At 44.3% G+C, this 14475-nt stretch overlaps 1 protein-coding gene across 1 annotated transcript in view; it reads right to left on the bottom strand.

Moving 5' to 3' along the window:
* LOC108441679 (Krueppel-like factor 7) overlaps positions 1-14215 on the bottom strand; it is a 50055-nt gene extending 35840 nt beyond the window's left edge. The window contains exon 1 of the mRNA XM_017721332.2: positions 13605-14215. Within this exon, the coding sequence (XP_017576821.1) occupies positions 13605-13706 (102 nt within the window). The 5' untranslated portion in view covers positions 13707-14215. The remainder of the gene's footprint in view (positions 1-13604) is intronic.
* Positions 14216-14475: the final 260 nt, after the last annotated feature.

The following is a 14475-nucleotide window of genomic DNA, read 5'->3' as shown; positions in this document are numbered from 1 at the left end:
TAGTGTAGTGTATTGTAGTGTAGTGTATTGTATTGTAGTGTATTGTAGTGTATTGTATTGTAGTGTAGTGTAGTGTAGTGTATTGTAGTGTATTGCAGTGTAGTGTAGTGTATTGTAGTGTATTCTATTGTAGAGCACAGCGTTCTGTGTTTAACTCCATTCCTTTTCTCTGGGTATCAGCAGTGACTCTTGTTTCTAGCAGTATCTGAGCTCAGGACCGTCTTTCTCTCTAACCTATTGGTAACTCGCAAAAACACTTTCTCTAGACAGACAAAGCACTTCCTTGTAAGTCGCTCTGGATAAGAGTGTCTGCTAAACGCTGTACATGTACATGTAAATGTCTGGAACCAACACCACACATGCTGCCATGAGAATGGACCCCTACTCGAACAATCTCCGATCAACAGTGGTCCTGTGTCCAGTGATGCATGAGGAAGACGACGGCTAACAGATCACACTATGCAACTGTATACCTACCTAGTGGACCTATGGTGAACCTGTAAGTTAGAAGCACTGCATAAAGTGAGTAGGTAATAAAGTCGATGGTGACTGTATTTCAATCCTAACAGTTTCATTACTGCCTACTAAAAAAAGGAAGACGCATGGTAGCAGCGCTGCTTAAAAATTGAACAGATCCGCTTGCCTATTATGAGCAGGCGGACCTGAAGGAAGCAGAGTGCTCGCGTCTTCATGTTCATTTCATCTCAGACACGCAAGGCTGCTCCCTTCAGCTGCAGGTTCACTGAGTGCATTGCAGTGCGAACATAACCTCGGAGCTCCCTGAGGCCATTTTGAATCCATATCTTTACCTGGCATGCCTCCAATCGCCGAAGGGTCTCAATGCAGACGGTGTAGTGGAAGTCGGGAAGGTATGGGGGGAAAAGTACCTAGAGCTCAATAATTCCCTGCCCCAAGATGCTTTCAGTCATGTTCGACCCCGGCTAGCATGATTAGCGTGCAGGGTAACTGAGAAGGGTGAGTCACGCTTTTTGGATAGTGATGCTACGCCAGTCTGCTGTTCTCCCAGCAGGTGGCTTTAGTTTCATCTTCCCCTCAGCAAGGATATGAGAGCCAGGGCCAAGGGCAGAAGTGAAAGCTTGAGGTTTGAGATGGGAGGCATATTCATGCTTGCTTTGGACGTGTCTTGGATCTTTTGTGTGCTCTTCTGGGAAATGATGTTCTTCTTCTTTCAGCCGCTGAGCTAGAAATGAATGAATACAACCGAGCAACTGTATCTTTATTCAGTATTAAGACAAGTTTCATGCAGTTTTCTCTCGGTCAGAGAAAAGAAATGCGGCATTTCTGTCGCTGAATGCACTCTGTCCACTGTAATTATGATTTAGAGCCAGTGACCACACTTATACAGCTGGAATAAGACATTTGGCTTCAAAACAAAACTAACTAAATAACTAATAAATCAAACCCTTCAATGGCCAGGGCCCACCAGCAGGCCCAAGCTGTGCATTGAAGCCCCCGTAGTTACTGGATAATAAACCTTCAAGGGGTTAAACAAGATAAATCTACCCAAAGCCCCACCGCACCTTCAGGACACATCTTCAAAAGGGGTGTATTCCAGTGTTTGACCTGTAAAATCGCACTGCCGCACCACTAGGACGCGAGGAGGTGTATAGAATGCGGTATATATCCTGCACATCAGCGCACATTCAAAGCGGAACAGCCAAAAAAAAGTAAGAAACAAAGTAAACACCAGCGGGCCATTTATAAACCCATCTGCACCAGCACACACAGGAATAAAGATGTGCATATATGCACAAGCCGATATAAAGCTGGCCTGTGAGCATCTATCACAGGCCCGTTCCCATAGGTAATTCTAGCAACACATCCCAAAATAACTCACGACCCATTTAGCTCCTGCCTGCTAAAACAAAGCTCCTTATGCTACAAGAAACTGGGAAAAAGTGCCCACTGGCCACACCAAGAAAGAGAATTAGCCGAACTGTCCTTTGCTCACCACGACATCCTTTGAATCCCAGGCCCGTGGCTGGGAAAGAATGGCGGAGAAGTTCTCAGAAGCAAGCGACAATGACAAAAACTATATTCACGTTAGAAGGTAGCGTGTACGGTATTAATCTTTGTGTTGGGAAATCGATAAAAAATGCCGCTTAAAGTACCTCAGACGGGACCCTCTGACCTTTCCCTCAAAATACTCTGTATATGCGATACGAAATCAATCCGCTCAAAATGAAACATGTTCACCCTGCAGTGAGTTGCATGGTACTGATTCAGCGCTCGATTATTTCGCTCAATTATTAACCCCTACAGGCTTATTATTCAGTAAGTCCTATGAATTATTCAGAGCGAAGACTGGACGTCTGGACCCACCCACAGTTCCTCAGAGTTAATGGAACAGCTTAAATGTTGTGCTAATGTGGCTAGCGGCAACAGAAAGTTAGCAGCCACCAACTGGCAGGACGTCAACTGCATAATTTAGGCTGTATGCCGTCGTTTATTGTGAGCATTAGTGTTTTGGACTTAACTGCTCCATTACATTGGTTAAAAACCCCTAAACATGGCATCTGTGCCCTCTCCTTCCACACTTCCACCAAGAAGCATCTGCAAGCCAACCAGAAAAGACAGCCTGCGTCTGCCTGCTTCAGCAAACATAGCAGGAGAACACTGGACAGGCACTGGGAATTGCTGTTGTATCGAATAATATCATTGAGTGTTGCAGGTTACGGATGCTGCACAGAGTGGAATACCTCCTCCACCAGATTGAGGTTAGGGGTACAGGATGGGGCACTCAGACTGGGCATTTGGGCATGTCGAGGTTCCAACATTGAGTGGCACTGAGGGTCAGCCAGGTCGCATGGAATGCAGAGAATGAGAACGTGGAGCATATGGAAATACAGCTGGGTTTGCATATATTCCACGGCTGAGCTCACACACACACACACACACACACAGAGATGCAGGGAGGAAGAAGTGCTGATCTAAGAGCTTCTAGCACACACACACACACACACACACACACACACACACACACACACATACATACACCCTGCCGGCCTTGCTCCGTCTGCTAGGCTTTAAAATGTTAAATTCTACATAGAGCATCAAAGAGAGTTCAAAAGAAAAAACCGGCTGACTGATTGTGGGAAAAGTCCCGATTAACAGTGCATGTTGTCACTCTTATGTCTGCATTCTGAGACAGAGCGTTTGCTGCGAGTGATCAACGACTTGAAGATAAATGCAGAGAAGAACATGTTTGCTAAGGCAACGCTGCCCTTCATTGTCTCCTTCAAGGTCTATTGGAACGCACTCCGTAGAAGCATCACAAGGCTTACGATTCACCGCTCCCAATCACAGTGGACAGAATGACGCCAAAACAAATAAAAGCCGGCGGATAGCTCCAGTGGAGGGCCGTTCCTTAGCAACACGTGTCCTTAGTGATCCCATTGCCAAAGGCATGCCGAGCGAGAGAAGAAGACAAGGCTCTTTTAGAGGAAAAAGTGAAGCAGAGAATGACAAGGCGATTGCATTTGAGCAAGACAAGACTTGTACTGTTAGCATAACAGAATTTTCCTTTTATTACCAATTCCAAAATTCCACACATTATACGGCCTTATGATCGTATTACCCATGAATTTTTGAGCTGAATATGAATGAGTTTTTATTTTAATGTAACAAACCTGCTATGAAACAGTAATTACAACCAACATGTTTTAAACACATTGACACAACAAATGCGCACAAGACATTGATACCGCATTGCTCTGATTCCATGCATATAGTTTTAAAGATAAGTAGTTGAGAAAGGCGTTCACCACAAATATGTTCCCTCAACAGCATCAATCCAAATCCCACAAACTTTTCAAGTAAGATTTTTACATTTACACTTAAATGCTGTCAAGTCTATTGCAGAGCCATATGTGCGAGCTTCTGCAGCTTGGATAATCAAAGACTTGAGAGTAAGTTCATGTGCCACATGGCGCTCATACATAAAGATTCCCTTCTCCTCCCTTCCCCTCCCTTCCCTCCTCCACGTTCGTGCTTCCCAGTCCCCCGCACATGAGAGACTTCTGCGGGACGAGCGCCGCATGTCTCCGTTTCATCAAATGCTAACCTTTTCATCACCCCACCAGCGCAGGAGCCATCGTGGGTAATCATCTCAGCTGCCTCTGATTAACGATCTTGGAGGCCTGAGTGGTCGCTGTGGATGCACCTAATTGGATTGCTTCAGGTCAGGAGGAGAACTGTTGTACACTGACCCTGACTGACTTGGTTTCCAGAATGGAGGTGAAGGGATTGCGCTCATTGTTATGTTAAGGGCCTGATGAAGAGCCGGACTTGTCTGCATTAACTCATGTGAAAGAGCTTTTGAAGTTCTTAGGGTTCCTGATTTCCCCAGAAAAAAGATATGGCAGGTTTTGTGAGGGTTATGTGAAGCATCAAATGCAGCACTAGCAATTCAAGCTTGGTTTCTTGGGGTTAAAATCACTTAATTGGGAAGAAAATTAGGAATACTTTTTCACCTGAATTCGCGTGAATTTGAAAAAGCTGAGATCGGGTTTGATTTGATTGCGGTTTTATTTGAGGTGGTGCCACAGCCATCCGTGACTGGGGTCCAAGAGATTCAGCTCTAATTAGCTGCACATTAATAACAGGATTCACACTGTGGGTGGGTAGGCTAGACCTCTGGCCATTGTTTCGTGTAAGGCTAGACAAGATGGGCATCTGTTAGCTGACGTAATAGACCTAGAAGTTGGAGTTCTTCTGTAAGCACACTGAGCCATGTTAACACATTGCATTACTGGTTTCATATGTTTCAGAGGAAGCAAGTGCTTGTCTTAACCTTTCCAGCTTGGAAGCATTGTGGGGAGACCTAACGAGTGAGTGGAACTTCATGACTAAATGGGGGGGGGTTGAGTATTGAGTAAACAATTGCACACCCACAAAAAACGAATAAATAAATAAGTAAAATCATAGTGGCTCCCAAACCTTTGCCTTTGAATATTTGAGCACCTTTGTCCAGATTTGCCTGTTTCCCTGCTTTAGCATGGCCACTTCAAATCAAGAATGAGTTCATAATCACTGAATACCTAGTAAAAGTTCAACGCTTTAACTCCTTTCTCTCAGTCACTATAGCTTATATTGTATGGTAATTTCTGGTGAATACACCTTAAAATGAATAACTGAATAAAATGACTTGAGTTTATGGGGCATTTGGTTAACTAATGAGGGTCTGAGCAGTAAAAACTGGTATAGTGGCTGGTGTAGTGTAATGGGTAACATTTCTTCCTTCCATGCTGTAGCCTGGGGTTCAATCCCTGCCAAGCACCCTACACTATACCAATAAGAGCCCTTGGGCAAGACTCCCAACACTGACCTCGCCTACCTGTGTACAATGATCAAATTGTAAATCACTGTGGATAAAAATGTCTGCCAAATGTAAAAAGTATGGAGGGGGTGGTGCTACAGGACCAGGGAACCACTGTAGTATCAGACCACAAAGCCTTAATCTTAAGAAGAAGGCAGAAATTACAATGTTTTGCTAAATTGGTTCATGAATCTCAATTCTTTCTCATACCTGAAAGTCACCTGCAAAATACAGCCAGCCATAAGGTGCAGGAGGCACTGCACTCACACACACACACACACACACACACACACACAGTGCCAGAGGGTGCAGAGACAGACAGGAAAAGATTCCAGTCTCGGCTCTAATTATAACTGCACATTAATTAAAGATATTCCACCTCATATAAGAATCCCTCTGTTGAGCAAACCATCTCCGTACAGAAACTTCCCAGTCTCAGCAATGACTATATTGCGGTAACTGAGTGCATTAACTAAACGAGAGCAAGCGATCCGTTCCTTTGTCATTTTCAATTATGGCCCAGTTGTCAGATATAATCAGATTGCTGACTTTTATCAAGTGCAGGGAGGTCCCTTCAGCTCCATTACACGGAGAGTTATCTGGAAATCTGTCATTGCTTTTTGTGACAAATGGCTTGATCTTTTACATGGTTAATATCAGGCATGTATGGTTACAAGGAGACCTAGTTGGTGAAACGCTAGCAGGCAAAATACAGATCATTTAGACTGTAGGCCATTGTGTGATGTCTCTGAAAGAACAGTTCAGCTCCGTTGAGGTCAGTTATACTTGCATAGCACTCTGTACAACATCGTCCCAAAGTAGTCCAGAAATGGGTGTCCAGACCCCTAATGATCGAGTTGAGGAAGACAGTGAGGAAGAGCATGAGGATGAATCACTGAAAGGAACCAAGATTCAAAAAGGGAACCTGTCCTCCTCTGGTGTGCATAATCCAGTCAAGATACAAGCAGGACAAGTTTAAAGGGAAGTTTAGAGGCACTGGGGTCAGAGAGAGGAATGATCTAGAAGATAAACGAGTGACTGATGGCAAAGTCTGAACGATCTAGAGAATCTACTGATTGTGCTGGACAAACAGAGGATGTTGCATTTGAGAACATGGTAGGCAAGACGTTCACCATGTAAGGCATGGATTAAACCTTTAAGAAACAAGTGTATATTCTTAATACGAACTCAGGGATATGCCTAGAATGCACTGAGTAAGAGTAATAAAGGCACCAAGGAGTATTATGTCTGGTGACATACAGTAGCATGACTCATAGAACACATTTTAACAGCTGTTAGTCCTCTGGCAAAGTGTTAGGGGGGATTCTCGGAAATAAAAGAGTCCATTTATTGGAAATGTTGCCCTGGGAAACAAGGGCAATCAGAGGACAAAACGTCTCATTCTCATCTTTGACCCTGCCAAAGATACCTCAGACACAGCACAGTAAATATTGTCACTATATCCACCAGAAAAGAAAGGTTTGTTTTTCCTAAATCGCGCCTTCGGACCATCTACTAATGTGGGTGGCACAACTGAGACTACCATCTTTGAAAAACCTCTTTGTGGCTACTAGCAAACGCTTATAGGACCAGAATGAGTTAGTTGCCACTTAGATTTGAGTTATTATCAACATTGTAAGCATTGTCTTTTGAACCTCCCCTGTAAGATTTCATGGTTGACGTATCTCGGGAGAGGAACTGGTTGTGCTCACGCTAGGCTTCCACTGTGTTACAGGCAGCTGTGGCCCCTGGAGGGTTACATAACATATAACATAACGTCTCAGCAGAGGCCTGCAGTTATGGCAATGTGTTCGTTGAGTTGTATATAGCTCAATAAGGAAGAAAGCCTGGGCTCAGGCCCTGGATCCTCTTCTGACATCCAGATAAGGCTTGGTTTTGCAGGGACCAAAGCTGGGGCAAATATCCAAGCAATCTAGAAAGGAAGAGAGCTTACAAATAGCTAATCCAATGGTTGTTATTTCTTATTTTGAAGACTACAAGCTTGAAAGTGGTGTGGGCCAGGTTGGGAAGGACTGCGGGGAGAATATGCAGGCTTGGCACTTTTGCTGCCCATTTGCTGTCAGGCCTCATCATCAACACTGAGCTATGAGCTCCACTCGGTTTTACTCCAACAGAGGGACAACAAAGCCTTGCAACTGGGTGTCTCTGAGCTTGGATTTTCTTGCTTATCATCTGATATATGCATGATCCTTTAGACCAAAGCAATCATGTCCAAATATACCTTTTCCTGGCATGGCATTTGCATGATCCGACAATCAAATCTGGACTGCAAGACACAACCTGTCATTCAAACCTAACAACTCACTGGGCCAGTTGCCCAGAGCCTAAGCCTAGAACAAATAGGACCTTTAATGGTGAATAATCCTATTCATTAATATCAGTCCTTGGGTAAAGATCATGATGACATTTGCAGCAGTCAAGCCAGCAATTTCTCAGAGTGAGAATGGAGGTTGTAGGGACTATTCATGTTTTAACGATGAATTTTTCCACATTTTTTCAGTTGTTAGGAAGTAAACAAAGTTGTTCAGTGTTTTGGTGTGAATAAGTGCTGTCACATTGTTAAGTGACCCTTGTCAGTCCCACAATGAGAACATTTTTACCTCTGCATTTAACCCATCTGTGCAGTGAAACACCACTAGTGAATGCACACACACTAGGGGGCAGTGAGTACACTTGCCTGGAGCGGTGGGCAGCCCTATCCACAGCGCCTGGGGAGCAGTTGGGGGTTAGGTGCCTTGCTCAAAGGAACTTCAGTGGTTCAGGAGATCAAACCGGTGACCTTCCGGTCACAGGGCTGGTTCCCTAATCTTCAGCCTATGACTACCCCAATTATTGACTTACCAACGATGCCAATACAGCCATTTTATTCACTGTCCAAAACAACCAGTCAACCTATATGAGTCATAACATAATATGAGTGTAACATTATGAAACTGGTAAATCTGAAAAATTGTATGTATTTGGGGACTATTTTGCTTCCCTGTATGTACCTCTATGCCATGAAAGGAAAAAAGCCAATACCATAGGCCATAATGATCCCAAGACTATTGTTAAACTTTGCCATTTGGCAGCATAATGGTAAATATTTCATGTAATTATGTTCTGTCAGGTCACTTTTAGAGCTACTAAACTTGTCAGACATCTGGTTCTTACCACCACTGTGAACAAATTTGACTGAGAATGGGTCATTTTACATCAAACTACACTGATGATTTTGTTTACATCTTACACTCTCAGAAAAAATGGTAAAATACTGTGACTGGGGTGGCTATGTCTGCAGTACCTTTAGCTTAGGAACAAAATTGCACCATAGGACATTATAATTATATTTTTTCAAGTTGTATTGACTCCACTCAGCCTGTCCTGTCCTCAGGCTTTTCATTCCACTGTTCTGTTTTAAAGCATACAACATACAAATACAAATCCCTGGGAAAATAAAAAACTCATTTAACCTCTTTAAAAAGGCCCAAATTTTATGCCACACTTCTATAACCTAAAAATACCCCAGCCAGTTTACATGGAAGTCCCTGTAGTTACTGAACAATAAGCCTTAGTTTGTAATAAGCCTGGTTTTTAAGGGGTTAAGGTACATGGTTGGATCTTAAAACCATTTTACATTTGAGGGTACATTGAAAATATATACCTGCTTTTTCTGACAGCATAATGATTTGATAACACTGAATCTTTGAAAAATCAATGGAATTCATGTCTAACAGCCTAAGGAATGCAACCATCTAAAGGACATGGTCTGCTCCGAGATCTGTACTCTTTCCTCGAGAAGCTTGATAAATGTGGGCCCAGTTCTGTGGAGCAGTTGCCTCTGTAAAACACACAAAGAGCTGCACTAGCCCTGGGCTAATCGCTACGAACATTGGGAGACTCATTACCAGATCAGTTACAAGGGCTGTTCAATATTGTAGCCACAGGGTAAAAGTGTATGGTGGATCGAATACGAGGATCTAAATGAGGGCTGAACACAGCACACTTGGAAAAAACTGTGTTGAATTTACTTGATCAAAATGCATATGTCATTCCCTCATGAATAAAATATACTACATAAACACTGCTTAGCTTTTCAGTTTGCTTACATTTGGGAACAACTGGGTTGGAATATGTTTTACTCATGTGGACCTGATGGACACATTTGAATCAGGTAGAGAATCTGTTTGATGACCGCTTGGGTAAGATGTTCCTTTAGCGAGTTTCGAAGAGGTTTTACAACCCTATGCACGAATAAACTCAGGGGTAACATCAGGTTTAGCCATCAAAGCTTTTATTATTACTTATTATGACAAAATCTCCCCAACTCCTTACAACAGCTACGGCCACTTTTCAAGAATTTGGGTTGAGGAATCTTGTTTCCCCAATCATAACTCCAACGTAAGACTAGTGAAATCACTGCTACACCCGCTTCCTCATCTTCTCCGCATCCTCGCTGCTGCTGGAGAGCGTCAGTGAGTTCACGGCGCGGCAGGCCCGAGCTCCGATCCACAACCTCCCACCTTGAGTAGCGCTGATGAGGAGAGAGAGGGCAAAGCATCTTCTAAAATCCCTCTCCGGTCCTCACACGTCTCCGCAAGCGCAGTGCCGCCGCTGCTGCTGCTCGCATCTCTAGATCCAAAAATATCGAGACAGTTCGAAAAGGATGCAGTGAGAACAAAAGATGTTTCAAGTTTCCCTCAAGTCCCAGAAATAGATGCAGAGAGACAAAAGCGGCCCAAAATAGTCCAATGCGCCGCAGAGTCCCAAGAGCTCCTGAGCAGGTCTTGGCTCAGGCGGGATAAAGAAGAAGAGCACTAAGTTCTGTCCCAATATCACACTTCTTAACCTTCTGTACAGGACCAGGCATGTCGCACTGACTGTCACTTCAAGGTGAGCTTTTCATTTCTGGGATCAGTTGTGACTATGACTGAGTGGCTTTTGATGTCTGGTGAAATGAAGCACACATCCTGAAAGCTCTGTGCGGAAGGCGTTTATTTATATATTTATTTCTAATATAAAAACCATCGGTGGAATCATCGGTGACCCATATTTAGTTTTAAACCTACCAAGGTGACTAGTAATACTGTAGTAGTAATATCACTGCCGTGACCCATTTCATTTGTCATTGGCAACTCAATGGGGTAAAGTGTATTTTGCCACCCTGCTAGAATCTATACACAAATGCCTCTTTGTGTTTGTACATAAGTGGTAAAGCATCCACTCTGAAGTCAATATGATGATCATTGATCCATCCTCAGGCAATGCAACCACATCAATCAGTCATACCACGTATCTCCAGACTTTAAAGGGGAATTTTACTGGTTCTTTCCTTTTTTGCATATTTAAACCAGTAAGATGTGAACAATGTCATTCAGAGTGGTTTGAAGTGAAATGTGCCATTTGTTTACAGTGATGGTGATATGAACCAAACGTCTGAAGCATTTAATGCCTCTAAAAGATAAAGTTCAGACCTAAAACATACTTTTATACACAATCATGGTGGATGGATATGTTTAAGGTGCTGTACGGTACCCGAGAAAAGCTTATTTTTCTGAATATTTTGCTACTACTAACATTACATTTAACAACGTAGACATGTGTAGCTTCACTGCTTTGCATAGTAAATAAAACCGCTGAATTTCTGTTGTAGATATTACGGTTTCATTGTGGACTTCGGGTTCCTATCACCACCACTAAGTGAGCTTACATGCACTTATTAAAACAATAATTGCAGAAAAGCTGATTTTGTCAGTAGTCCGATCAACATGCTTACATACACAATGATAATCAGGTAATGGGAATACTCTGGGTCTACATGAGTCAATAATACGATTTCAGCTCTGCAACCAACCAAAATAAAAACCTCACCGTAGACGACGTGGTGTAAATGTAAGGTAAAACTCAAATTTCATGCTGTTTTTTTTTACAACGTTGTGTCACTTTACCTGAAAATATGAACATAAAGCATGTAGCAGATGAAAAATAATCCAATCCTTAATTTCGTCAAAAATATAGTCAGTTTCATTTTCACCCCAAAAGTGCTCTGTTGCATCTAGCGGCAATGCCGCTTGCTTATTTCCAGTACCGCCGCCTGTTTTCGGACTGACAAAGACTGAAAGAAATCAGAGTAATAGCTCCCATGCCCTGAGAAATCTGATTACTGAGTTAACACCCAGCTCTCTTGGATTTTTAAATCAGACTTCTAGACCTTACTCTGATCTAAGACATCGTGGTACACTCTCAGAAAAAAGGTAGGACGCTGTCACTGGGGCAGTACCTCTCTTGCCACTGTGGTGGTACCCTCAGGGGTACATCCCATTACCTTTAGTCAGGGAACATAACTGAACTATAATGAATATAATGAAAAACTCATGTAAGGTGCACCATTGGACCTTAAAACCACTGCTGTACCTTGATGAATGAATCAAGTACCTGCACAGTGCGTTTATTTCTAACAGCGTACGCCGTTTACATGACCGTGTGAATATTCCGATAACTGCACAAATGTGATTATGATGGGATTACTGAGTGCACATAAACACAGTCACTGTATAGAAACTGGAGTCTTTAGAGTGAAGAGTGACGTTCGCACCAAGCCACTCTGAATGACTTTGTTTACATCTGAACCATTAAACTATTGAGGGATTTTGAAAAATCAGTGGAAATGCTCTTCAAGTGCATTCAGTCTTGTACCACTTTCGCCAGCTATACTCTCCACGCTAGAGTGTGCTTCAGTAACAGTGCTTAGAGAAGAACAAGGACGTAAGAAGGATGCTGGGGTCAAATATCTGTCTCACCACATCTCCTCTTCACTCACTCGGTCACGAGGCCAAGTGCCTCTGCGTCAAGCACCAATACACTGAATGTGCTTCCACTCAAAAACAGCCAATAAGTACAAGTTAATTTTTAGGGGATATTTCTGAGGACAATAGATAGAAGATAATCCATCTGCATGAGGAAAAGCTGGAGTTTAAAAAAGTGATGAAAAGCTACAGAGAAAACAGGGCTCCTATCAACCACCTGGAAAAAGCTGGTCGACTCCAAAACTGTGCCCATCAGATAAACAGCACTGAAAGCTTCCGTCTCTGAGATAGAGAAGACAATCAAGCTGCTTCAGATCTGAGAACATCCACAGGTGTTTCTGTCCGTCCTTCCACTGTGAGAAGACCACTCGGCGCTGCGGGTCTGAAAGGACGTGTAGCTGATCAGGAAGAACCTCACTGAGAAAAGGAGACGGACACATCAAACAAAGAAGCTGAACGACGGACTGACCAACCCAGAGTCCAGACCTCAACACCACTGAATGGGTTTGATTAGTTCAGAAAATCAAACCAGCTTCTCAGACTGAGCTTTGGAGGCGTGTCTGCAGGTTCTTTGAGGAGCTGATGTGATTTTGTCCTTGATTGGATTGACCACACATTCAAATGGAGGGTGGTCTCTGGCTTTTGCACAGCACTGTATATGCAGCCCACCCACATATCCATATGCAGCCCAGAGTGACCAACATACTGACCAACATCTTGCAGTCTACTAAACACTGCAGTGCTATTTCTCGCTGGCAGCACAGATTCTCAGATAGCCCCCCATCAGACCACCAGTCAAACGCTCGCGCGTCCCTGCATTGCACGTGCCGTACTGTGCACAAATAGAGTCATTCTCCACAGGATGCACTGCCCCAACTTCTGACCTCCACACAGCACGCGCACACAGGCGGACACTCCATCACGCGCTTGCATTTACAACACATACCCCAGTCGCGCGCCTGCACGCTGTCACGAGGGTCTGTGAACGCCAAGCAGCCCCACAGAAGAAGATACAGTGAAAACAAGGAGGCCATCATTGGTGTATTATTATTATTAATAATAATAATAGTTATTAATAATGATTATTATTATTGTTAAAACGTCAAATAACCAGCAGGCTGCAATGTTTAAACAAGAAAATTATATAATTTCTCTGTATTTCTTCAAGTTTACACTGACTGGACCGCAGTGAGATGATTTCCCCACCCGTTTTCCGTCAAGCCCCGCCCTGCCGCGCTCCGATTGGCCAGTAGTTCGTGCTCGAATCATGGATCGCCTCTCGATGGATCGCCTTATCAGCCAATCCCAAAGAAGGAGGGCGGGGCTTGCCGGAGAACGGGTGTAAAACGCAGAAACACGGCTACAGCGGGATGAGGAAAAGTTCGACTCGACGGGGGTAAAAAAAACAAACGCTAAAAAACTGGAGAAAAAGCGGAGGACAGGCGTAAAGCCGCGCTCACCTGCTGCCAGTTCTCCTCCAGAGACGGCATCGCGGAGAAGTAGCCGGTGTCGTGGACCAGCTGGAGCTCCTGGAAAATGCTGTAGTTCGCCAGAACGTCCATGGTGAGAGAGAGAGAGAGAGAGCGAGAGAGAGAGAGAGCGAGAGAGAGAGCGAGAGAGAGAGAGAGAGAGAGAAAGAGAGAAACAGCGAGAGAGAGAGAGAGAGAGAGAGAGAGAGAGAGAGAGAGAAAGAGAGAAACAGCGAGAGAGAGAGAGAAAGAGAGCGAGAGAGAGAGAGAAAGAGAGAGAGACTCTGCTTTAACGGTTGAAACGGCTCGCGCTTTCTCTCAGAACGCCCGCGAGAGCGTTCAGCTCAGTTTTAAAAATCGCGCCATTTAAAAATAAAAAAAAACCCCAGAAAAATACGAAGCTGGTAAAAAAAAACGAAACCCAAACCGTAACGGCCGAAAAAACGCGGCGGCGGGAAAAGTCCGTTAATAAAAGTGAGCAGAGAACGCGGCGCGTGCCGCCAACAGCCAACGACCGTCGCGCGTGCAGACCGGGCTGAGATGTCGCGCGCGCCCTGCTCTCTCAGCTCAGACTCTCAGACTACCTCCGCTCCACCATCCGGGTATCCCCCCTCCCCTCACCCTCCCCCGCCCCCCCCCCCGTTTTTCTCGGTCCTTCACCTGCACCAGCGTTTTTCGAAGCGCGCGCGTGGGTGACGGACGCGGCGCGAGAGCTCTAATCGCGGAGGGGGGTGGGGGGGGTTGCGCTCGGGCCTGCCAATCAAATCCGGTGCGTAGCCATATAAGGGAGAAAAGGGGGCGGGCGAACGGTCATTGGCGCAGAGCTGAAAGTGGGCGGGGCTACTAGCCCAGAATCGAATAA

The sequence above is a fragment of the Pygocentrus nattereri genome, chromosome 12 (assembly GCF_015220715.1).
Source record: "Pygocentrus nattereri isolate fPygNat1 chromosome 12, fPygNat1.pri, whole genome shotgun sequence".
Classification (NCBI taxonomy): Eukaryota; Metazoa; Chordata; class Actinopteri; order Characiformes; family Serrasalmidae; genus Pygocentrus; species Pygocentrus nattereri.
This window is presented reverse-complemented; position numbering and strand designations above follow the sequence as displayed.